This window comes from Theropithecus gelada, chromosome 19 (genome assembly GCF_003255815.1).
Source record: "Theropithecus gelada isolate Dixy chromosome 19, Tgel_1.0, whole genome shotgun sequence".
NCBI classification, from domain to species: domain Eukaryota; kingdom Metazoa; phylum Chordata; class Mammalia; order Primates; family Cercopithecidae; genus Theropithecus; species Theropithecus gelada.
The window spans coordinates 18341177-18366660 of NC_037687.1; the positions used below are offsets into that span (position 1 = coordinate 18341177).

Here is a 25484-nt window from a genome sequence, read left to right on the forward strand (position 1 = left end):
CAGCTACTCAGAGGCTGAGGCAGGAGAATGGTGTGAACCTGGGAGGCGGAGCTTGCAGTGAGCCGAGATCGCGCCACTGCACTCGTCTCAGAAAAAAAAAAAAAAAGAAATAGAGTTTCACTCTGTCACCCAGGCTGGAGTACAATGGCATGATCTCAGCTCACTGCAACCTCTGTCTCCCTGGTTCGAGCGATTCTCCTGCCTCAGCTTCCCGAGTAGCTGGGATTACGAGTCAACACCACCACGCTCAGCTAATTTTTGTATTTTTAGTAGAGAGGGATTTCGCCAGGTTGGCCAGGCTGGTCTTGAACTCCTGATGCCAGGCGATCTGCCCACCTCAGCCTCCCAAAGTGCTGGGATTACAGGTGTGAGCCACCGCGCCCGATCTATTTTTTCTTTTTTTTTTTTTTTTTTTTTTGAGACGGAGTCTTGCTCTGTGCCCCAGGCTGGAGTGCAGTGGCGCGATCTCAGCTCACTGCAAGCTCCGCCCCCCCGGGTTCACGCCATTCTCCTGCCTCAGCCTCCCAAGTAGCTGGGACTACAGGCGCCCACCACCTCGCCCGGCTAATTTTCTTGTATTTTTAGTAGAGACGGGGTTTCACCGTGTTAGCCAGGATGGTCTCGATCTCCTGACCTCGTGATCCGCCCGTCTCGGCCTCCCAAAGTGCTGGGATTACAGGCTTGAGCCACCGCGCCCGGCCTATTTTTTCTTAAGTCACAGATTCTCTGACTTATTTAAAGTTGATTGGCCGGGCGCGGTGGCTCACGCCTATAATTGCAGCACTTTGGGAGGCCAAGGCGGGCTCATCATGAGGTCAGGAGATCGAGACCATCCTGGCTAATGGATGAAACCCTGGTGAAACCCCATCTCTACAAAAAATATAAAAAAAAAAAAATAGCCCAGCGTGGGAGTGGGCGCCTGTAGTCCCAGCTAGTCGGGAGGCTGAGGCAGGAGAATGGCGTGAACCCAGGAGATGGAGCATCCAGTGAGCTGAGATTGCGCCACTGCACTCCAGCCTGGGCGACAAAGCGAGACTTGTCTCAAAAAATAAATAAATTAATTAAATTAATAAATAAATAAAGTTGTTGATGTTTGTCCTGAAGCCCTTTTTTTTTTTTTTTGAGACGGAGTCTCACTCTGTCGCCCAGGCTGGAGTGCAGTGGCGGGATCTCAGCTCACTGCAAGCTCCGCCTCCTGGGTTCACGCCATTCTCCGGCCTCAGCCTCCCGAGTAGCTGGGACTACAGGCGCCCGCCACCTCGCCTGGCTAGTTTTTTGTATTTCTTAATAGAGACGGGGTTTCACCGTGTTAGCCAGGATGGTCTTGATCTCCTGACCTCGTGATCCGCCCGTCTCGGCCTCCCAAAGTGCTGGGATTACAGGCTTGAGCCACCGCACCCGGCCCCTGAAGCCCTTTTTTGTGGTTTTAGTACAGTCCACAGAAGTTCCTGTTAGGACAGTTGCAGTCTTACTGTGGCCATGACTCTGTGTGTCAGGGACGTGTCCTCCTGGTGCCACCATGCGGCTGCAAAGAAATTTCTTCTCTGATTCTCCTTCTCCCCCTCCTACCTCCCCAGTCTTACTGTTAACAGTCCCAGGAATGGAAGAGACCACATCAGAGGCAGACAAAAACCTTTCCAAGCAAGCATGGGACACCAAGAAGGTAAGAGCCTGTGAACTTTCAAAAACTTTTTTTCTTCTTTCTCTTCTCAAGCATCACCCGGGCAAAGGTGACAAAATGGCAGGTTGGGGTGGCTTCACCTTCCCGAGATAGGGAACCTCACTCCGATTTTTCCATCTTCAAATTCAGAGAATCTGTTAGATCTGTTGATTACTAACAGCAGGCCTTATCCAACGGGCCGGAACTGCACGAAGAATTACAGCCCAGGCCGGGCGTGGTGGCTCACACCTGTAATCCCAGTACTTTGGGAGGCCGAGGCAGGAGGATTGCCTGAGGTCAGGAGTTCGAGACCAGCCTGGCCAACATGGTGAAACCCTGTCTCTACTAAAAATACAAAAAATTATGGCCAGACGTGGTGGCTCATGCCTGTAATCCCAGCACTTTGGGAGGCTGAGGCAGGCGGATCATGAGGTCAGGAGATCGAGACCATCCTAGCTAACATGGTGAAACCCCATCTCTACTAAAAATACAAAAACATTAGCCAAGCGTGGTGGCGGACGCCTGTAGTCCCAGCTACTTGGGAGGCTGAGGCAGGAGAATGGCTTGAACCCGGGAGGTGGAGCTTGCAGTGAGCCGAGATGGCGCCACTGGACTCCAGCCTGGGCAACAGAGCGAGATTCCGTCTCAAAAAAAAAAAGGAAAACTTAGCTGGGTGTGGTAGTGCACGCCTGTAATCCCAGCTACTTGGAAGACTGAGGTGGGAGAATCGCTTGAACCCAGGAGGCAGAGCTTGCACTGAGCCGAGATCATGCCATTGCACTCCAGCCTGGGCAACAGAGTGAGACTCCACCTCCCAAAAAAAAAAAAAAAAAAAACAACCCATTGCTGGTCAAGTTGCAGTGAAAGGGACAGCAATGCAAATTACTCCTCCCCTGTGGGAAAGTGATGGACCAACCTGTGCCAAAATCCTTTCAAAAGGGTTTGCTCTAGGCTTGGCATGGCTCACACCTGTCATCCCAGCACTTTGGGCGGCCGAGGTGGGAGGATTACTTGAGCTCGGGAGTTCGGGAGCAACCTGGTCAACAAAGTGAGACCTTGCCTCTACAAAAAATGAGCCAGGCATGGTGATGTGCACCTGTACTCTGAGCTACTTGGGAGGCTGAGGTGGGAGTATCGATTGAGCTCAGGAGATCAAGGCTGCAGTAAGCTATGACTGTACCATTGCACTCCACCATGGACAATAGAGCAAGACCCCTTCTGTCCCGGAAAAAAAAGAAGTATTTGCTCCAGCAATTTCTACTTCAGGAATTCAGTAATTGAGAGCTGAGGAACAAGTAAGGAGCGACGTGTTTAAAGGTATTTTCCAGAGCTTTTGCAATAAACTAGAAACAGCCTGCACATTTCAGGAATGAGGGATTTATTGAGGAAATTGTCTTCAGTCCCTCGAGGAGATGGGATTTTGAAGAAATTTTAAAATCATGAGAGACACTCCTGATACTATTGTCATGTGGACAGAATAGGATAAGAATATTGGAAAAGGCATAAAACACGCAGAGATGCAGCTGCACAGATACCGGCAGGCAGACCTGACTGAGGGGCGTCTCACAAGGGTTGTGCGTCCTCTGTCCTGGTGAGTGTGGGTGGTGCTGTCAGCCCTTTATATCCATCTGTGTATTTCTTTTTCTTTTCTTTTTCTTTTTAAATTTTGTTATATTTATTTTAATTAATTATTTTTATTTATTTATTTTTTGAGAAAGAGTCTTGCTCTGTCACCCAGGCTGGAGTGCAATGGTGTGATCTCGGCTCACTGCAACCTCCGCCTCCCGGGTTCAAGCGATTCTCCTGCCTCACCCTCCCAAATAGCTGGGCTCACAGGTGTGCGCCACCATGCCTGGCTAATTTTTGTATTTTTGGTAGAGACAGGGTTTCACCATGTTGGCCAGACTGGTCTCAAACTCCTGACCTCAAGTGATCTGCCTGCCTCAGCCTCCCAAAGTGCTGGGATGACAGGCTCTTTTTCTTTTTTTAGAAATAGGGTCTCTCTTATACCTAGGCAAGAGTGCAGTGGTGCCAGCCTAGCTCACTGCAGCCTTGGAGTCCTGGGTTCAAACAGTCCTCTGCCTCAGCTTCCAGAGTAGCTGGGACTGCAGGCGCATGCTACCATGCCTGACAAATTTTTGTATTCTTTGTTTTTTTGAGGCAGGATCTTGCTCTGTTGCCCAGGCTGGAGTGCAGTGGTGGGAACATGGCTCACTGCAACCTCAACCTCCTGGGCTCCAACGGTCCTCCTGCCTCAGCCTCCTGTGATGCTGGGACTACCGGAGTGTGCCACCAAACCTAGCTTTTTTTTTTTTTTTTTTTTTTTTAAGATGGAGTTTCACTCTTTCGCCCAGTCTGGAATGCCATGGCACAATCTGGGCTCACTGCAACCTCCGCCCCCCAGGTTCAAGTGATTCTTCGGCCTCAGCCTCCCGAGTAGCTGGGGTTACAGGCGTGAGCTACCATGCCTGGCCAATTTTTAAATCGTTTATAGAGACGGGCTCACTTCATTGCGCAGGCTGGTCTCGAACTCCTGGGCTCAAGCAGTCGTCCGCCTTAGCCTCTCAAAGTGCTGGAATTACAGGCATGAGCCACCTCGCCTGGCCTATTTTTTAATTTTTGTTAAAGACTGGGGTCTCACTGTGTTGCCCAGGCTAGTCTCAAACTCCTGGGCTCTGTCTCTGTGTTTCAGTTTGGCACAAGGAGTCACTCACTGGGATTTCCACACTTGTGGGAAAAAAAACTTTAAAAAAGAACTGTTGGCCGGGTGTGGTGGTCACGCCTGTAATCCCAGCACTTTGGGAGGCCGAGACGGGTGGATCACAAGGTCAGGAGATCGAGACCATCCTGGCTAACACGGTGAAACCCCGTCTCTACTAAAAATACGAAAAAAAATTAGCTGGGTGTGGTGGTGGGCGCCTGTAGACCCAGCTACTTGGGAGGCTGAGGCAGGAGAATGGCATGAACCCGGGAGACGGAGCTTGCATTGAGCTGGGATCGCACCACTGCACTCCAGTCTAGGCGACAGAACGAGACTCGGTCTCAAAAAAAAAAAAAAAAAAAAAGAAAAACAGAATTCTAGGCCAGGTGCAGTGGCTTACACCTGTAATCCCAGCACTTTGGGAGGCGGAGGCGGGTGGATCACCTGAGGTCAGGAGTTTGACACCAGCCTGGACAATGTGGTGAAGTCCCGTCTCTATTAAATGCAAAAAATTACCCGGGCGTGGTGGCTACATGCCTGTAATCCCAGCTACTTGGGAGGTTAGGGCAGGAGAATCGCTTGCACCCGGGAGGTGGAGGTTGCAGTGAGCCAAGACTGCGCCACTGCACTCCAGCCTGGGTACCAAGAGCAAAAACTCCATCTCATAAAAAAAAAAAGAAAAAAGAACTCTAGGCTAGACACCGTGGCTCATGCCTGTAATCCCAGCACTTCGGGAGGCTGAGGTGGGAGGATTGCTTGAGCCTAAGAGTTTGAGACCAGCCAGGGCAACATACTGAGACCTGGTCTCTACAAAACATTTTAAAGCAGTTAGCTAGTGTGATATGTGTGTGTACCTGCTACTTAGAAGGCAGAAGGATCACTTGAGCCCAGGAACCCAGGAGTTCGAGTCCAGGCTGGGCAACAGAGCAAGACCCTGTTTCTAAAAAAAAAAAAAAAAAAAAATTCTAACAGCAAACAAAACTAGAAAACAAATGTCCAGCCGGGTGGGTAAGTAGGCCACGGTCCATCCACACAGCTGGATGTTCTGCCGTTACTCAGGAGAAGGAAGATGGCGACAGTCACCTTGCAGAGGGGAGACACACCCCTGATGGTGGAGTGGGGTGGTGGGTGAATTTTTGATACTGCTCAGAAACCCATTCATGTCTCCATAATGTTGGTGGAATGCTTTTCAAAGTATTCTTGAGAACGTGATCGCCAGTGTGCTTTGCAGAAATCCGGTAATGAAGCGAATGTTTACTCTCAGAATGAAGGAGGCTCTGGCCAAGTAGAAACCCGTTCCGCCGGCGTTCCCCGCAGAGGCTTAAGGCCCGCCGGTCGCACGCCACCCCTCGGGCGCCCCAGTGGCTGCGGGTTGGGCATTGCCCCCTCACGGTGTGTGCACTTTGAGGCCAGCTCCACCCTCTGCCAGCGCGTTCGCCTTTTTCATCTGATAATCCTGAAAGAACTCAGCCAGAAGTGTTTGCCCCAGGGCCCCACGGGCGGAAACGTGTCACACTGGGAGGCCTCATCCATGGCCAGGGTTCTGTCTGGTCATGCCTGCCGAGAGCAGAAGACGGTCCTGCCTTTGTCCTTGAACAGGAGTCTCGGGGGCCCCTACCTGGAGCCTATAGTTCCCCAGGGCCTGCAGTGATCCCATTGTCTTGGCTGGTGTTAGCACCCCCAAGTCACACGGGAGGAAACACTGGTTCTCCGGAAAGGTTTTCCTGGGCACCCCCTCCACAGGACCCACTCACCGGACTCTGTCCGTGAGCGGTGGGGGTTCGGAGGCTGCCCTGCTACCCTACCGTGTCCTCACAGCCAGAGCCGGACCCCAGCCTGCCTCAGAAGCCCTCGGAGGTACCTGGCATATGTTTCTGCTGGGATTATAATTCTCTTTCCCGTTGCTGTGGAAGTCCACACCTCAGGCCGGGTGCCATGGCTCATGCCTATAATCCCAGCACTTTGGGAGGCCGAGGCAGGAGGATCGCTGGAGCCCAGGAGTTTGAGGCCAGCCTGGGCAACACAGTGAGGCCTCATCTCTAAAAAAAAATTAAAAAAGAAAAATTAGTCTGGGCACGGTGGCTCATACCTGTAATTCCAGCACTTTGGGAGGCCAAGGCAGGCAGATCATGAGGTCAGGAAATCGAGACCGTCCCGGCTAACAGTGAAACCCGTCTCTACTAAAAATGCAAAAAAATTAGCCAGGCGTGGTGGTGCGCATCTGTAGTCCCAGCTACTCGGGAGGCTGAAGCAGGAGAATGGTGTGAACCTGGGAGGTGGAGCTTGCAGTGAGCTGAGATTGTGCCACTGCACTCCAGCCTGGACGACAGAGCAAGACCCCGTCTCAAAAAAAAATTAAAAATTAAAATTAAACATTTTTTTAAAAAGGCAGAGGAGGCTGGGCACGGTGGCTTATGCCTGTAATCCCAGCGTTCTGGGAGGCCGAGGCGGGCAGATCACGAGGTCAGGAGATCAAGACCATCCTGGCTAACACGGTGAAACCCCATCTCTACTAAAAATACAAAAATTAGCCAGGCTTGGTGGCAGGCGCCTGTAGTCCCAGCTACGCGGGAGGCTGAGGCAGGAGAATGGCGTGAACCCGGGAGGCAGAGCTTGCAATGAGCCGAGATCCCGCCACTGCACTCCAGCCTGGGCGACAGAGTCAGATTCCATCTCTGAAAAAAAAAAAAATGGGGAGGAGCCCTTCCCAAGGCTCTGAACTTCAAAGGCTCTGTGGGCCACAGTCCAAGAAGAGCCCATTTTGGGCCCTTTCCATATACCACGTCCCAAAAGTGTCCTGACAGTGCTCCACAGCCAAGCAGAAAAACCAGTGTCGTGCTGAGGACTACCCAAGCCCTAGTCACTGGGGATGAGTGTGGCTGCCCGCAGAGCAGAGGGACGTCTCGGGACTCTCAGGAAGTAGCAGACCCTGAGGGTCCCCGGGGAAGTCATGTGTCTAGGTCTCACTGCAAAGCTGGTCAGCCCCAAGACAGGGGCAGTGACCTCTGAACTGAGTTTAGGGCATCAGGTCCAAGTCTCCTGGGGCTCCCCTGACTCAGTTCTTCCCTCCTTTGGACCTTGGGCTTGATTCACTCCCTGGAGACTGGTGGCTGCTCATAAACTTGCCCGGTGGGCACTGGACAGAGGGAACTCCTGCCCCTAGCACCCCTGCCACCATGATCTGGGAACGGCATGGATGATTCGGGACGGATCTAGGGACACTTAGCCTCGGGTACCAGGGCTTATGGTGGCCAGCTCAGCAGAGGCCCCTCTGCTGAGCTGGCCGCTGACTGCTGTGGTACAGCCTTGGGAGTGTCAAGAGGCGCTTTACACAAAATTTAAAAAGCAGCCGGGCGCAGTGCAGTGATGTGTGCCTATGGTCCCAGCCACTCGGGAGGCTGAGGCAGGAAGATCACTTGAGCTCGGGAGGTTGAGGCTGCGGTGAGCTGTGATCACACCACTGCACTCTAAAATAAAGATTTAAAAAGATCCACATACCATGTTCTCCCCCGGCTCCTTCTCTGAAAAGAGACTGCCCACTGAGGGCAGGAGCAGGGGGAGGGAACCCATAGGGAAACCCTGTCTGTGCAACTCTTGGCTTCACCCTGGGCATGTCTGGGGCCCGCGCCTCCACCCTGGGGAGTGCCCCTGTCCTCCATCTGCAGGGCTCTGTGGCCCCAACAAGCTTGGTTCCCATGGTGCATCTCTGGGGTTTGTGGGAATATCAGCCGTTTCAAGGAGGCCCAGTGCCCAAGAGGAGGGCCCCACAGGGCGTGCCCCAGGGCTCAGGCTCTGCTGTCTTCTCTTTCAGACGGGGTCCAGGCCCAAGTCCTGTGAGGTCCCCGGAATCAAGTAAGTCTCCACAGGGCCCCCCACCGCACACCGCAGCTGCTGTGCTGCTCCATCCACCCTGGGGCATTCCGTCCACTCTCTTGAGGTTGCAAGTCCCTGCAAGAAGGACACCATGTGACCGGAGGCCAGTGACAGAGCCCCCACATGCCCACCCCTCAGGCACATCATTTCCAGGGATAATACCCTCTCCTGGGTTCAGGGAAGTTGTTGCCCCCGGGCCCCCACTGTTCCCACCGGGTGATAGGCTGCTTTCCAAGGTCCCAGCCAGGTGCTAGCCGACAGTGGTTTCCCAAGCACACAGCACCTGATGGGGGGTGCCCTTTTGCACCGCTGATTTTCTCCCGCCAGCCCCCTGCCCCCCGACCAGCCCTGCCACACGAGCTCACTCCTGCCTCCCTCTGGCCTTTCCCCAGCATCTTCCCATCCGCCGACCAGGAAAACACTACAGCCCTGATCCCCGCCACCCACAACACAGGGGGCTCCCTGCCCGACCTGACCAACATCCACTTCCCTTCCCCGCTCCCGACCCCGCTGGACCCCGAGGAGCCCACCTTCCCCGCACTGAGCAGCTCCAGCAGCACCGGCAACCTCGCAGCCAACCTGACGCACCTGGGCATCGGCGGCACCGGCCAGGGTAAGGCAGGAACACTCTGCCCTCAGACAGAGCACCAGCTCGTGGAGACAACACGGGCATCTGCAGGATGACTTAGCAGGGTCCTGTCCCAAACACTAGGGCATGGGGGAGAGGGCTGGGGGGTGGCCAACAGGCTGACCCAGCGGGCACAGGCATCCCAGGTAGGGGTGGGGCCTGAGTGCAGGCCTGGTAGGAAGGAGCGTGTGGTGCCCCCAGACACCAGACAGTGGGTTTGAGGGTGTGTGATGGTGCTTTGGGGAGTCCAGGAGGGGAGCCCTGGGGGTTTTAACCCAGCTGGGGTGGGCTCGGCCTTCCCTCCGCCCCTCCTTGCCCCCAGCCCCTCATTGGGGGGCGGGATCAGGCCTGACCTGCTTCCTCCACCCGACATCTGACAGCGACCACCTGCTTGTCACACCCCAGTCTCCCCACTCCCACCCCTGTCTCCAGCTCCACACGCCTTTCTTCCTCAGCCACATCCACAGGGACATCGCACAGGCCCCTCGCCCGTCCCAATAGCTCCTGGCACTGCTGCTGCCCTGCTTCCCCCGGGACCCCCCTTCTGTGGCTACACTGATTGCAGAGGTGTCCCCCCAACTCCTCTGTCCTTTTCCAGACCTGGACCTGGCCCATTGTCAGCGTATCCTGTCGGTTCCGCCCTCAGGACCTGGCCTAACCTGGCCCCTCTCCCCAGGCCCCCAACCCCCTCTCCACCCAGAACAGCCACCAGCCATGGCTTCCTCTGCTTGGGACATTGCACAGCCCCTAGCTCCTTTTCAGTGAAAGCCTGAGGCCTCCAGGGCCTGGGATGTCCACCCTGGCCCACCCTCCACCCTCTGACCTTAGCCCCAGCCCCACCTCAGGGCCTCTCTGCACATGTAGTTCTTCCCCTCCAGGCGGCCGCAGGCCTCCCTCCCTCCCCTGCCCTGCCCCGCTCAGAGCTAGTCCCTTTGGCAAGGCCATTCCAGCCCTGGCCTCTCCTGCCACATTGCTTTCCTGCACCCCTGCCCTGGCCCACGTTGCTGCTCCATCCTTAGCTGTTGCCTGTGTCCCCCGTTGGCTGTGCAGTGTGTGACCTGCATCCCGGGGGTGGCAGGCATCTGGCTTCCAAGGAGGAGAAATGGCGTGGCTCCAACTAGCCCCAGGGGGTGGGACAGGCAGGGGGATGCACTAGGGGTGGGGGTAACACACGCCACCTCGCTGTGCTCTGTCCTGCCCCAGAGCTGCAGAATGAACCGGCCCCGGCCCGGTCCACAGCCCATCCTGCCTCTGCCCCAGGCTGGGAAGGCAGCACCAGGCAGGGCTTTCCATGAGACAGTCACATGCTTACATTTGTAACTGGCAGAGTCCCCCTGGCTGCCCTGGAAGAAGGAGCTGTTGGGAGGGGTGGCCGCTGGAGCAGGACAGCACCCCAATCGGGGGCTCTGCTGGGAGACTCCAGGGTGAAATTGGCCAGCCTGTGAGCCGGGTTGATGCAGGGAGTGAAGGAGAGGGAGGAGCCTGGAGGCACTCTTGGCTTTGGTGCCAGCAGGGCCAGGGGCAGGCAAGGGGTGTGGAGGGTGCCCTGAATGTTCCTGGGTATTTTGGAGGAGGGCATGGGGACCAGAGCAGTGAAGAGGGGACAGGGCCCCAGCCCGAGCGCATCAAGGCTGTGTTCTGACTCCCACACCTGGGCCCTGGGCCCGAGGGGCTCTGCCACTGGACAGAGGGCACCAGAGAAGGCCCAGAAAACACAGCCGATTCGGAGGAGCCCTGTTCATTGTCTCCAGATAGACAGGGCCAGGCAGGCAGCATCCAAACGCACTTGCGCGGAACCAGAAAGCCAAAGGCCAGCGCTGGGGCTACAGGTACCTCTGCCGCGCATAGAAGCCGCCATCTCCCAACCCCTGCTTTTCCCCTCACATCTCCTCACGGCCACCAGAGCACATAGCCCCCTTCCCGCTGGAGGGTCCTTGGCAAATCCCCAGCGCCCGCCCAGGAGCCGCGCATCTCCAGCCGGCGCCCAGTCTAAACAAGCGCAAGGAAACACACAACACATGTGGAAGCCGGAGCCGGTGCTGGCCGGAGCGGCCCGGTAATGCCTGACATGTGTTGGGTTGTTTGTGAACCTGCCGCCCAAGCAGCTCGCCTGGCAGGGGCTTTGCTTTCTGGGCGCCTTTTAAATCAAGCCGAGCTGCCGGCCCCTGGCACACACGAAAGTGGCCCCCTCCCTTCCCCGAAGCCCACCCGCCAGTCAGAACGTGAGCTCCTCGGAGAGGAAGAGGCCTTCGTGGCTGGGGAGACAGTACCCCCCTTGGCTCCATCTACATTTCCCGTATCCCTGGCTGCTTCCCAGAGTGCAGGAGGAGGGCAGGCCCTGGCTTCTCCTTCCTGGCCCAGCTTTGAGTCCGGGCGGGCCCTGCCACCTGGCCCGCCCTCCCCTGGCAGCTCTCCCTGCCCGCCCCAGACTTCCCCTCCAGCTGGCTCTGCGCCTGTTCCCAAAGGTGAGCCAGGTTGCCAACAGGAATTCAACAGCAAGGCGCCCGTCCGCCCTCCTGGGCCAACTGGCCTCTCTAGGGGTGGCCGAGAGCTCACTTTGTAGCCAGTGGAAGATTAAAAACCCCCTTGTATTCAGGGCAGACGTTAGAGACTGGCAGCCCAACGGCCAAATCCACCCCATAATATGTTTCTTGTAGGCCCGCAGTTGTGCATCTGTGATACAGCCACAGGCCACATCTTGACGTTTCAGACAACAGCAAACCACATATTCGGCAGTGGCCCCATCAGAGTATAATGCCATGTCTTACTGCTCCTTTTCTAGGCTTAGACACACAAGACACACAAGTCCTTACCATTGTGCTACAGTCGCCTACGGTTTTTTTTGTTGTTGTTTTTTTTTTGGTTTTTTTTGGAGACAAAATCTCACTCTGTCACCCAGGCTGGATTGCAGTGATGTGATCTCGGCTCACTACAGGCTTCGCTTCCCAGGTCCAAGCAGTTCTCCTGCCTCAGCCTCCTGAGTAGCTGGGAGTACAGGTGCCCGCCACCGTGCCTGGCTAATTTTTGTATTTTTAATAGAGATGGGGTTTCACCACATTGGCCAGGCCGATCTCAAACTCCTGCCCTCAGCCTGCCCCGGCCTCCCAAAGTGCTGGGATTACAGGCGTGAGCCACTGCGCCTGGCCAACGGTATTCAGGACACTCACCCTGTACAGGTTTGTAGCCTGGGAACAAGGGCCCTACCATCTGGCTGAGGTGTGCAGAGGCTCTGCCATCCAGGTTTGTGTAAGTTGCTCTGTGATCCTCATGCACAGCCATGAAATCGCCAGACAACGCATTTCTCAGAAGTCACCCCCATTGTTAAGTGATGCGTGACTGTACTTAGAATCAACATTAAAAAACCAGGGGAGTGCCAGTAGAACACCAAATTTCTGGCTGCTCTTGAAGAATCAGACAGCCCAGTGACCATGGACAATGTCCTGCACCTCAAGATGGGCCACAGTGCTCCAGTTTGCCTCAGGCCCCACCCACCCCTGTCATCCCACATCCATACCCTCACACACTCCTGACATCTGCCCCTACTTTTGTACCGAGCCCGACCTCTGCTTCTGACCTGGGCACTGAGCATCTCTTGGCCTGCTGGATGCACAAAGTGGTGGATACTCAGGAGAAGATGAGGGAGTGGCCCAGGGTCATGACTCTGAGTGTGCTCTGAGCAGGCTTCCCCCAGATCCTCCCGCCCAGGCGTCTGTTGATGCCTCCCTGGACGCCAGGGTCTGCAAAGGGCACTTGCTGCCTGGGGAGCAGTCGACAGCACCAGGCTTCCTCCCACACGCGCAGCCAAGCAGAGCTGCCAGGGCGTCCGAGGGGAAGTGCAGGCGTGACCAAGCTCGCCCCGGTGAGCAGCTGCCCTAGGCACAGACAAGGCTGTCTGTCATCTCCCCTCGGCGCTTGTCGGGTGTGTTCCGTGGGCCCACTCACCCGCCATCTCATCTGCCGGAACAAGGTTAATCTGGTGCCCGGATCTACCGGGGTGAGTCAGGCGGCTTCACCCCCGCCTTGACTGCAGGCCAGACGCCCTTCAGAGCCTGCTCCTGACCTCACCAGGGCCTCACTTTGAACCAGAGAGGGCGGCTGTTATCAACGCCATCTCACCAGCCAGGAAACCGAGTCTCCAGGGTGGATGGGGGTCAGGCCAGGCCCCCAGGGCTCCTCCTGTCATTGAGGGACCTGTTGCCTGTCTGGCATGGTGCCCACGATAACCCAACCAGCCCCAGCTACTGCCACGTTGAACTTGTCCTCACCCAGCTCCATCACTGCAGCAGAATCCAAGGATTGGGTTGCTCAGGGCAAGGGCCTCTGGGGCCGGGGTGAGGGAAGGGGTGATGAGGCAGCCCCTGGCAGGACTTCCAGCAGGAATGAATGTGTCAGACCCTAGGGCAGAGAGGGGGAAGGATGTTGAGGAGTGACATTCTTTAGTTCAGGCAGCCTGACGGGTGGCACTGCAGCGCGGGGAATGCGCCAGGTCGGGGGAGGAGGAAGGGGATGTGGGACATGGGGGACAGCAGGTGCTCAGGTCTGGGGGCCAAGAGAAGCAGCTACAGGAATGGACACATTCACCAAAGGAGGGCAAGATCCATGAGGCAGTGGACAAAACCACAGCATTGGGCAGGACCTGCTGGCTTGAAGCTAACCACAGCCCAAGCCGTTTTCAACCAAAAGAAAAAAAACATTTATTGTCTCCTAAAAGTGGGAAGCAAGCTCAGATGCTGCCTCTCCCCCATAGCCCTTCAGCTAGCTCTTCCCTTCACCACAGGATGCCCCATGCACGGCTTCAGACAGCCCTTCCTGGAATTCCATCCAAAGTCCCTGGGAAGACTCTCATTGGGCCAGCTTGGTCACATGTCCATCTGGGGGCCAATTGTATGCTCCAGAGATGGGGACGTGCTGGTTGGCTGGCTGTGAGACACCTGCTTCGTGGAAGGAAGGAAGAACAGACTATGCAGGACTGTGGGACCCCTGGGTTAGGGATCAGGGCCTTCAGGGGGTGCCCAGGTTTGGCAGTTGGGACATGCCCACGGGCTTCTGTCTGAGCAGTTAAGCTATTCCCATGCAGTGTGACTGTGGGTGTGTAAGCAGCCCTTTCTCAGTCATCAGTCTCACACCCACTCTCCCTCCCTCCCACTTCCTTTCCAGGGATGAGCACACCTGGCTCCTCTCCACAGCACCGCCCAGCTGGTGTCAGCCCCCTTTCCCTGAGCACAGAGGCGAGGCGTCAGCAGGCATCGCCCACCCTGTCCCCGTTGTCACCCATCACTCAGGTGCGAGGGCAAGGTGGGGGGCAAGTGGGAGGGGGAAAGGGAAAGGTGGACCCCTGGGTCTACCTCTCGGCAGGCTTCCTGCTCCTTCCAGGAGGTCCTGAAACCTTGAGAATGCTCCGAACACTTCTAATTGTTGTTATCATATTTTCAGGCCGGGCGCCATGGCTCACGCCTGTAATCCCAGCACTTTGGGAGGCTGAGGTGGGTGGATCACTTGAGGTCAGGAGTTCAAGCCCAGCCTGGCCAACATGGTGAAACCCTATCTCTACAAAAATACAAAAAATTAGGCGGGCATGGTGGTGTGTGCCTGTGTTCCCAGCTACTAGGGAGGCTAAGATGAGAGGATCACTTGAACCCAGGAGGTGGAGGCTGCAGTGAGCCATGATCACACCACTGCATTCTACCCTGGGAGACAGAGTGAGACCCTATTTCAAAAAAAAAAAAAAGGCTCAAGAGCTTAGCTTTTGATTTTTCAATTTGCTGTATTTGCTTATCTACTTTTCTGGGTAGTTTGTATGTGTCTCGGAATTTGTCCATTTCGTCTTTGCTATCCAACTTGATGGCAGAAAATTGTTCATAATACTCTTTTGCAATCCCTTTTTTTTTTTTTTTTTTTTTTTGAGACAAAGTCTTGCTCTGTAGCCCAGGCTGGAATTCTGTGGCACGATCTCAGCTCACTGCAGCCTTGCCTCCTGGGCTCAAACCATTCACCTACTTCACCCTTCCAGGTAGCTGGGACTACAGGCACCACGCCCGGCTAATTTTTTTTTTTTTTTTTTTTAATTTTTAGTAGAGATGGGGTTTCACCATGCCGGCCAGGCTGGTCTCGAACTCCTGACCTCAACTGATCCGCCTGCCTTGGCCTCCAAAAGTACTGGGATTGCAGATGTAAGCCACTGCGCCTGGCTGTAATCCCTTTTTTAAAAAAGTTTTGAGACAGAGTCTTGCTCTGTCACCCAGGGTGGAGTGCAGTGGCGTGATCTTGGTTCATTGCAACCTCCGCCTCCCAAGTTCAAGCAATTCTTGTGCCTCAGCCACCTGTGTAGCTGGGATTACAGGCGCCCATCACCACGCCCAGCTAATTTAAAAAAATAAATAATAGAGATGGGGTTTGCCATGTTGGCCAGCCTGGTCTCGAACTCTTGGCCTCATGCAATGTGCCCACCTCGGCCTCCCAAAGTGCTGGGACTATAGGCGTGAGCCACTACACCTGGCCTTGTAATCCTTTTTATTCACATAAAATTGGTAGCAAAGTTCTCATTTTCATTTTCTGATTTTAGTAATTTGAGTCTTCCCTCTTTTTTACCTAATCAGTGCAGATTCATAGAATGAGTTAGGAATGTTCACTTCTCTTCTATTTTTTGGAAGCATTTTTAATTCCTCTTTAAATGTTTGGTAAAATTGGGCTTGTGTAATGGTAAATTCCTGTAGTCCCAGGTACTTGGGAGGCTGAAGTAGGGATTGCTTGAGCCCAGGAGTTTGAGTCCAGCCTGGGGAACATAGTGAGATCCCATGTCTTAAAAAAGAAAAAAAAAAATATTTTAGTAAAATTCATCAGTGCAGCCCCCTGTGTCTTAGCTCAAATCTGTTGGGAAGTTTTCAATCTCATCTCCTTGTTATAAGGCTATTCAGGTTTTCTGTTTTTTCTTGAGTCAGTTTTGGTCATTTGTGCATTTCTAGAAATTTATCCATTTTGTCTTTTTAAAAACAAAACAAAAAACCCTAACAGCACTTTGGCATTTAAAAATTTTTTTAAATTTTTTTATTTTAATTTAATTTTATTTTTTTGAGACAGAGTCTCACTCTGTCGCCCAGATTGGAGTGCAGTAGCGTGCTCTTGGCTCTCCTATAGCCTCTGCCTCCCAGGTTCAAGCAATTTTTGTGCCAGCCTCCCAAGTAGCTGGGATTACAGGCATGCGCCTACCACGCCCAGCTAATTTTTGTATTTTCAGTAGAGACAGAGTTTCACCATGTTGACCAGGCTGGTCTCAAACCCCCAACTTCAAGTGATCACCCCACCTCAGCTTCCCGAAGTGCTGGGATTGCAGGTGTGAGCCACCGCACCTGCTGCTTGTTTGTTTTTAACGTAACCACAGTGGCATTGTTCACCTACAACCAAGTTAATGGTAGTTCCTTGGTACCTGGCAATGCCCGGCCCAAACTCCATTTCTCCCCGCCCCTCGGCCCTCACGTCTCCTGTCTGCTTACAAAGCTGTCTTATTCAGATCAAGATCCAGACAGAGCTGTGGGCGCTGGCTCCTGGCAGCTGTGTCTTCAGCCACTTTATGAGCTAGGCTGTCTTAATCTGACACCTGCCCCTTCCCTCTATCTGGAAACTCTTTTCCCTTCACAAATGACCCACTGGTCCTCAGAGGCTGGGCATCCTGCTAAGCGGTTTTTGTCCCATAGCTCCTGAGCACGCTCAGCCTTTCTTAGAGGGCAGGGACCCTACCTTCCCCAAGGACTGTCAGCTTGGTAGCACCTGGCTGTGAGTTTCCACCCAGACAGCCAGCGTCACACACTTCCCTCTCATTGATTTTCCTCTTTCCAGCTCTGTGAAGGCCTGAGCCAGCCCTTGGTGAGGGGCCATGCTGGTATCTCCAGCAACCCCATCCTCTCCAGCATCCCCAGGGTGGGCAAGGCTTTGGGAGGCCAAGGCAGGTAGATCACTTGAGGTTCCCCCACAGCACCCACAGGGGCTGGGAGCTGGCTGCTCACTGAGCCACCAGGGATGGCCATCCTGGGCTTGCCCTGCAGCTGGTGGAGCGGCCTGAGCTGCACGGCATGTAGTATGGGTGCAGGCGCAACAAGCTGGAGGAGGTCAGGTCCTGCACAGCTCCAGCTGACCCCTGGGGCCCTGGGTGAGGCCCACCCTCTCTAGCCTGGGCTTCCTCATCGTGAGGAGCACCGAGCCCAGGGGCTGTCCATGATCACGGGCACTTCCACCCCACCTGCTGAGCATGCCAGGCTGTGGGGGCCTGAGGGGACCAGGCACTGACAACCAGGACCCGCCCTGCCTGACGCTCTCCTCTCCTGCAGGCCGTAGCCATGGACGCCCTGTCTCTGGAGCAGCAGCTGCCCTACGCCTTCTTCACCCAGGCGGGCTCCCAGCAGCCACCGCCACAGCCCCAGCCCCCGCCGCCTCCTCCGCCCGCGTCCCAGCAGCCACCACCCCCGCCACCCCCACAGGCGCCCGTCCGCCTGCCCCCCGGTGGCCCCCTGTTGCCCAGCGCCAGCCTGACTCGTGGGCCACAGCCGCCCCCACTTGCGGTCACGGTACCGTCCTCTCTCCCCCAGTCCCCCCCAGAGAACCCTGGCCAGCCGTCGATGGGGATCGACATCGCCTCGGTAAGCCCAGGGTGGGGGCCCTCGGGGCCTGGCTGGGGGTCTTGTGAGGACAGCCCAGGGGCTGCAGAACAGTCAGGTTACCTGCTGCATGGGCCAGGGGTCAGGACCCCAGTGAACGCTGCCCGGGCCCAGCCCTCCACGGGGCTACCCTTGGAATCAAACTGAGACTGTCACTCCCTGTAGAGATGGAGAAACTGAGTCATGAGCAGGTGGCTGGCCCCAGACTCCACCCAAGGTGGGCCACCGCGTGTTTAACTGCCGAGCACCCCCGCTTGGCCTGTCTGACCTCTCCCATCCAAAGCCAGGCTTCCTTGGAGGCAAGAAGAGTACAGCATTCTCAGGGCCGGGGTGCAGGCCGGGGGCCAGGGGTGACGTAAGCTCATCAGGGAAGGAAAGGCGAGGCCAGTCTGAGAGGCGGCAGCCCACTGGGCACAGAGCCTGGGGCCCAGGGCTGGGGGCTACAGCTCAGACCATTGGACTTTCTGCTCAGGGCCAGCTCAGGCAGACAGGGCTGGGCTTTGACCCCGTACCCACAAATCTTCCTGACTGTGCTTGCTCCAGTGGTGCGGGCTGGGTGGGAAACAGCTGCATGGGGCCACATCCAGAGAAACAGGGACCTGTGTTTGGGGCACAAGTCCTCCCACTTGACCCGGCTGCCAGCCGCAGGCTAAATGTCCTCCAAAAATTTGTGTGCTCTGCAAAAAACAGCCCCCTGAGCGGGGTGGGGCAGGCGGGTGAGCCTACAGGTAGAGACCCACATTCCCAAGCTGCTCTGACCTCTCGGAGGGTACCACCCACGGCCCCCGGATGGGAAAGTGCCCAAGTCTTTCCTTTGGTGGAAACACAGCAGGTCCTGGGGGAGGCTCCCAAGGTGGGGCCTCGCCTTGGAGCTGGGTGGTGTTGGAGGCACAGGGTGTCTGGGCCAGGTTCAGGGACGACCCTCTAGGGCTCTTAGGTCAGGTTGTCTATGCCCAGCACCCCCCACAAGAAAGACGGCTTCCTGCCCCCACTTCAAGTCAGTCATCCCTAAGTAACAGTGCTGGCACTTGTCACCCACACAGGAGAGCTCCCTGCCACCCCCCGCCCTGCCCCGCCCCACCCCACACTGCCCAGAAAGTGCCACCAAGGACATGGGGGAGACAGCAGTTATAGGCCCTGGACTGGTCAGGCTGGGCCTCATTCAGTGACCAGCTCAGACAGGTCAGGCAAATTGTCTGCAGGCACACAGCATGGCTGGGCCGTGCCAGGACCAGAGCATGGTCTGAATCCAGGACCTGGCCTGGCCCAGCCTGCCTCTCTGAAAGGTCTGGGTCATAGCAGTGAGATGCCCGGGCCTTTGGTCCCTCGAGCAGGTGGAGGAAGTGCTAGCCCCTTGCAGGTCTCAGACGGCATAACCCAGGTTATGCAGTAGGGCAGGGATAGTGACTTGGCTGCCCCGTGCTGGGAGCCTGGGCTGCTAGCAAGATGGCCTTCACTCAGTCCCCACCCTTAGAGACGGGCCAGACCGCTGGGCTGCAGACTCGGGGGCTTAGAGAGGCAGAGGACCTGCCCAGGGCACACAGTGAGGGAGAGCTGGGAATAGGAGGCAGCACCCGCCTGCCCAGCCTTGGATTTTCCCTGCCCGTGAGGCTGTGTGTGTGTGGGTTGTGGGTGTGCACAAGTGGGTGGGTGCAAGTGTATGTGGTGTGCACCTGCATGGGTGTGCATGCATGTGGATGTGTGTGCACGTGTGCATGCGTGGGTATGTACATTTGTGGGTGTGTGGACATTTGTGGATGTATGGACATTTGTGTGTGGGTATGTGTGCATGTGTGGGTGTGTACATTTGTGCGGATGTGTGCATGTGTGCATTTGTGGGTATGTACATCTGTGTGTGGATGTATGCATGTGTGTGCATTTGTAGGTGTGGGTAGACGTGTGTGCATGTGTGGGTGTGCATGCGTGGGTATGTACATTCATGTGTGGATATGTGTACGTATGTGGGGGTGTCCATATGTGCATGGATGTGTGTGGGTGTGCATGCGTGGGTATATATATTCTAGTGCAGATATGTGTGCACGTGGGTGTGTCTCTGTGTCGGTGTGCATGCATAAGAGTGCACGCGTTGCTATCTGGGTCTGAACCTGCTGAGTCAGGGCCAACCCTCTGATCACCCTCCTGTAGCTCTAGGAAGGAGGGCAGTTCTCCACCCTCCACACCATTCCTTCCTCGGAAGCTGGGTTTGGGGGCGGCTCCCCCTAGGTCTCAGGGACCCACCTTTCCTGCAGGTGCCCAGGCTCCTCTGCCTACCAGTGGGGTGGCGACATCACCAAGGTGTGAGGGGTGGGGGGGACCTGCCTGGGGGCTGATCAGGCTGCTCCCAGGAAGTAGGGACTGGAGCCCGGGCTTGGGGCAGCTGGGCTGCAGCGTGCTGACCTGTCTGTCATCGCAGGCGCCGGCTCTACAGCAGTACCGCACTAGCGCCGGCTCCCCGGCCAACCAGTCTCCCACCTCGCCAGTCTCCAATCAAGGCTTCTCCCCGGGGAGCTCCCCGCAAGTAAGGGGCGTCGCCTCCCCCTTGGCCTGCGGGCGCCAACGCTCGTCTTGTTCATGCCCCATGTGTTCCCTGCCCGCTGTCTGTCCTCATGCATGTCCTCATGCATCTCATCCCGTCCACGCCATCGGACCTGAGCTGTGCACCCACCAGGCTGCACCAGGGCAGGAACCCCACAGGCCCCTTCCCAGGAGCCACCAGGGCCTGCCTCTGCTGAATACTACTAGGTGGGGGTGACAAGGGTGCCTCATGTACATTAGTGACGTTAGCGATGGCTGTGGCCCTGCCTGGATGTCCGCATTGAGTGGCCCAGGGGCGATGCCCTCCACACCCAGTGTGCCACCCGGAGAGTGAGCTGGAGCTTTGGGGGCTCCCCCGATTTGGGGGTGCAACTGAGATGGCTGGCCGGCCCACAGGGAAGGCGCTGACTCTTCGGCCCTGCTTTCCCCTTCACCCCATAGGCAGCTGTGTTTCTCCAGAACCACTGGCCCAGGAGGCTTCTCTGAGCCACTCTGCAGTGTCTCAGGGCCCTTGTCCCCATTCCACAGACGGGAGACTGAGGCCGGCCTCAGACCTCACCCATCAGCCCTGGGTTTTCCTGCTGCACCCAGCACCGTAGGACCCTGACTTGCTGATGCCCCAGCCCCTCCCAGGCTCAGGTTCCTCGGAATGCCCCTCCGTTCTGCCTGGCCGGTGGGAGCGGCCAGCCTGGTTCCCCACTCAGCCTCCTCGTGTTGTGCTTGGACATCAAGTGTGGCCAGTAGACCCCACATTCCATCTAGAACGTGTGTCCGGGAAAAGGGGTACCCGCAAGGCCAACATCCAGCCCCCAACTTTTTTTACCCTGGCAGCAGAGCCTCCTCAGAACTCCACTATCTTGGGACCATCTCATCCCCACAATTTCACCGAGCTGAGAAGCCCCTAGCAGCCACTGCTGTGCCCCGGGTGCTGAAGCCATCCCTGTCCCTGATAGAAGGGATGCTCTCGTCCTACTTCCCAGCTAGATAGAAGAGTCGCCCCTCCAGGGCTGAGGTTGGGCTCCCTTGTCCCAGGGCAAACTGAGTGCCACAGACAAGGACAGCAAAGCCCCTCTGCCCCCATCTCCAGCTTTCACACGTGTGTAGGGACATCTGCCCCATCAGGCAAGGGCTGTCTGGGATCACTGCCTGTAGCCCCGTGTTCTAGAGGCGACGTGGGGGGCAGCAGTGGTCTCGGGGAGGCATGGGGGTCAGCCTGGTGTCTGCGCACGCTCAGTCTGTCCACACTGGTTCTCTGAGCTCTTGGGCTCTGGCAGCGTGTCTGGTCTCGTCGTGTGGTGCTGTTGGGGATGGCGCTGGGGGCGCTGGAGAAGCGGCAGGTGGGGCCTGTCGCAGGTGGGCAGCCCAGCGGGGGCTGGTTCCTGAGTGAGGTCCCTCTTGCGTGTGAGACAGGACAGGAATTAGGGGTGAAGCCAGTTTCTCTCAGGAGAGAGTCACCAGAACGTCTGGTGAATTTTTGGGCCCCAAGCCAAAGCGGGTTAGTTTGCCGGGCAGCGAGCAGGTGGCGGTGTTGTCAAGCCCATGTCTGTGTGTCTGGTGTCCGTCGTGCGCTGATGCGGGAGGCAGGCGGCTCTTGGAGGTGTGGGGACATCAGGATGGGGCTTTCAGAGGCAGATGGTTCTAGGTGGAGGCCAGACCTGCCTTCCCTCTGCACAGTGTCTCCAAGGACTCATCCATCGGTCCCACAGGCCCAGACCACCCCACACCTGCTGCGCTCTGCCTCGAGTAGGCACTGTGTGCACCCCAGCAAGGCCCTGGGCCACAGGCAGCTACTATTTGGTCCGGTTTGTGGCTTTCTCCCGACTTCAAGCTCACCTTTCTGGCAAGCCCTCATGGCAGCCTCACAGGGAAGCCTCAGCCTGTGTTTCCCCGCATATGCCAGGTCTTTTTGAGCCCAAGCCCACGGGGACAGGATCAGGCGCTGTCCTGGAAGCCTGGGCCCACCCCACACCCCAAGCCCCAGGACAGACCCAGCTTTGGACCAGCTCTACAGCAGCCAGGACATTACCTATTGCCTGCCTCCCTCGCCTCGGGCAAACCAAGCCACAAGCTTGCAGTCCTTGTTTCCAAAACCCGAAACCGTTGATTTTTAGGGCCAAGATAGCATTTTTGCCACGTGGGTTGGCCTTCCCTTCCTTGGCTTACCTTTTTACCTCTTCCCTGGCGTTTGAGTGGGATGTCCAACCTCACAAGCCCTCATGCCCCAGGATGAGCATGTTTGTCTCGCTGTCTGCCCACTGACCACCAGGAGCAGCCGGTGGGTTTGTGGCCGGCCCCTCTCTGGGATTGAGGCCAGAAGCTAAGGCGTTGGGATCTTCCTGGAACCAAGGGGATCGCTCTAGAGCAAAGCTCAGATGGGGAGCTCCAGGGGAGAGGGCCAGGGCCTTGGGTCTGTGGAGACATTCACCTGGATGCCTTGAAGGGCACATGCCTTATGCTGTAGCTCTGAGAATGGCTGGGGGACAGTGGCTTCCTGGGGACACCAGCCAGAGCTCCCAGCCCCTGGGATGCTGCCAGGCCTCCTGCAGCCTCAAGGTCACACTGCAGCTGCGGCTCCCGAGGCCTCGTCCACAGCCACCGTCTCCTCGCCTCCACACCCCACCCGGGCCTCATCCCACCATCTCTTGGGCAGGGGCTCCGGGTGCCTCCTCTCTAGCGTCTCCACCACCTGTAAGTTCCGCTAGCCCCCTGCTCCTGTCACAGGGACAGCCCCTGTCCCCCTGCCTCTGAGAGCCCTGCTGGCCTTGGATAGCAGGAGTAGGGCTCCAGGTCCTGCAGGCCAGCAGCCCTGGGCAGGGGCTCTCCCTGTGCCTGTCCTGTGCTCTCTCAGCTGGTGGCTGGCTCTGCACGCCCATCCTGTCCATGTACGTGGCCTGCATCCTGTCCTTTGTCTCCTGTCAGGAGTCACCAAGTGCACTTTCGGTCCTGAATGTAACGTCTGGGCACTTCCTGCCTTGGCCCTGGTGACAGGTTCTCCTCTGGGGCCTGTTGGGTGGGCGTTCCTCATCCCTGTGGCCCCCAACTTCCCTATGATGGAAATGGAGGCTCCCTTAGCCCGGCTTGAGGAGAGGAGATGGGGATGGGGCCTTGGGAAGGGGGTTTCGGGGTGCAGAGGCCTCCCAGGATCAGGTGGTGGAAAAAAGTCATCCAGGATTGGGGGGTACTTCTGGAACCCTAAAATAAGCATCATCATCAGCCTTCTGCCATCCCAGGCACCATCTGGGAGGTTCCAGAGGCCTCTTGTCTTCCAGCTGGGCTTGGGAGGTGCCGACTTCCTGCCTGGCCTTGGGCCGTGACCACAGCAGGCCTCTCTTCTGTCTGCAGCACACTTCCACACTGGGCAGCGTGTTTGGGGACGCGTACTATGAGCAGCAGATGGCGGCCAGGCAGGCCAATGCTCTGTCCCACCAGGTGAGCGGGCGCCCAGGCCGCCAGTCGGCTGGTGCCCAGGACAGATGCTCGCTGGGACCCTTGCTGGGACCTGGGCCTTGCGAGTCAGAGCTGCGCATGCTCGGGGGGCCCCTGCCTGCCCCACAGCTTTGCCCCTTGGCCCCCACCCTGTCCCATCTGCAGGCTACAGAGGCTGAGTCCCCGGCAGGGGTGGCCTAGCGCTGCCTCCCCTGTCATCTGTGCCTGCCCACAGAGTGGAGGCCAAGGGCAGAGGGTGAGGAGGGGCAGGCAGCGAACGCCGGGCCAGACAGGGATGGGACCGTGGCTATGGACGCGGCGCCTAGGCATGGACTGTGCACGCGGGTTTGCCGGGAGGTTTTGCTGGCTTTTCGTGGAGGCCAGGATCGGGGACATCCAGGGGGCTTGGTGGCAGCCTGGAGCTGCTCACTCACTTGCTCATCCATTCATCCATTCATCCAGCCAGCCTCCAGGGTGGCGGGGAGGCCCCAGGTGGCGGGCGGAGCGGGGCTCGTGCTTGGCAGCCTGGGTGCCGGGCATCCTGCAGGAACATCGTCCCCAGCTGTGGGCAGGCCAGCCACAGCAGCCAGGGGCCTGGGGTGGCCAACCGGGCAGTCCCGTGGTGGCCCTCACAGCCTAGTGTGCCTCCCTTCCCAGCTGGAGCAGTTCAACATGATGGAGAACGCCATCAGCTCCAGCAGCCTGTACAGCCCCGGCTCCACACTCAACTACTCGCAGGCGGCCATGATGGGCCTCACGGGCAGCCACGGGAGCCTGCCGGACTCGCAGCAGCTGGGATACGCCAGCCACAGTGGCATCCCCAACATCATCCTCACAGGTGAGGCCAGGCCGGGGGCAGGTGTGCGGCGCCCCAAGGGGCCTCAGCCCATGCGGAGACAGCCAGAGACTGCTGCCCCGCAGCATGAGGGTTGACAGGGCCAGGGCTATGACCCAAGCTTGGTGGGGGCCCGAGGAGGCCACACTCCCTCTCCCCCAAATTTGACTCATTCCTGGGCTTCGGGCCAGGCCAGGGAGACACCCCTGGACCAGATGTCCCGTGCATAGGACAGAGATGGTCACTCTCGCCTCTCGGCAGCCTCCTGTGTGGCCGAGCAGCCCGGGTAAAGGTCAAGCAGTCGGGTACACAATGTCCACTGCCCAGGCCCCGGACCTGAATGTGCACCAGGGTCAGGGACGGCCGTGGGGTGGGCCCTGCCTGGTGAGCCCAGCCCGGGCAGCCAGCTAACAGGTCAGGGCCGTGATGCACCGTGACAACCGCACCCAAGCAGTCTGAGCCGGCGCCTGGGCTCCTGGGGACGAGCCAGCCCCATCCTGCATGGCACATGTCAGGAAGACCCGACTCCATCTAGCACAGAACCCAGACCTTCCTATGGCCACCCAGAGCTGGTCTCCCTGCTAAAGAAGGTGATTCCCTTGTGAGCCAGGGCTGCTGGATTGAGGGTGATGCCTCCCAACCCCCCGAGCAGTCCTCACTGGCCTCTTCCAAACTGGAAGTGTCCGTATTTAGTGCCACCCACTGTGGCCTGGGCTCTGAGTGCAGAATCCAGCACCTCGTTCCCACCCCGCGGGTGTAGGAAGCAGTTGGCAAGAAATTCAAGGGTGGACGTGCCAGCCTCGGACTCAGGAGAAGAATCTGAGAATCTTACCCCCGCAATGGCCTCAACAGCCCAGAAAGACAGGGCCTTTCAGACCCATTTCTCAGACCTGGAAACTGAGTACAGGTGGAAGCCTAGGTTTGAACCCAGGTCTTTGTGGGGAACTGAGAATTCCCTCCAGCCCTAGCAGCAGCTGGGTCCACTCAGTCACCCCAGCCTACTTCTCAGTGACTTATGCCGAGGAGACCTCATGGCAGAGCCAGGGAGGTCCCTGTCCCCACCAGGTCACACTGACGTGTGTCAGTGACACAGCCCTTGGCCCGAGGCTTCTCCTTGGTGCTCCTGACATCTGGGGCTCCCGACATCTGGGGTGTCTGGGGTCCAGGCACTGTAGGGT

General features: G+C 57.3%; 1 protein-coding gene across 2 annotated transcripts in view; it reads left to right on the forward strand.

The window, feature by feature from the left end:
- The window catches only part of CRTC1 (CREB regulated transcription coactivator 1), a 100701-nt gene that overhangs the window by 69912 nt on the left and 5305 nt on the right, over nt 1-25484 (forward strand). For both annotated transcript variants that reach the window (XM_025367936.1, XM_025367937.1), the window contains 8 exons: nt 1578-1663; nt 8173-8213; nt 8627-8847; nt 14020-14144; nt 17184-17492; nt 19924-20028; nt 23388-23474; nt 24129-24309. In XM_025367936.1, the coding sequence (XP_025223721.1) occupies nt 1578-1663; nt 8173-8213; nt 8627-8847; nt 14020-14144; nt 17184-17492; nt 19924-20028; nt 23388-23474; nt 24129-24309 (1155 nt within the window). The remainder of the gene's footprint in view (nt 1-1577; nt 1664-8172; nt 8214-8626; nt 8848-14019; nt 14145-17183; nt 17493-19923; nt 20029-23387; nt 23475-24128; nt 24310-25484) is intronic.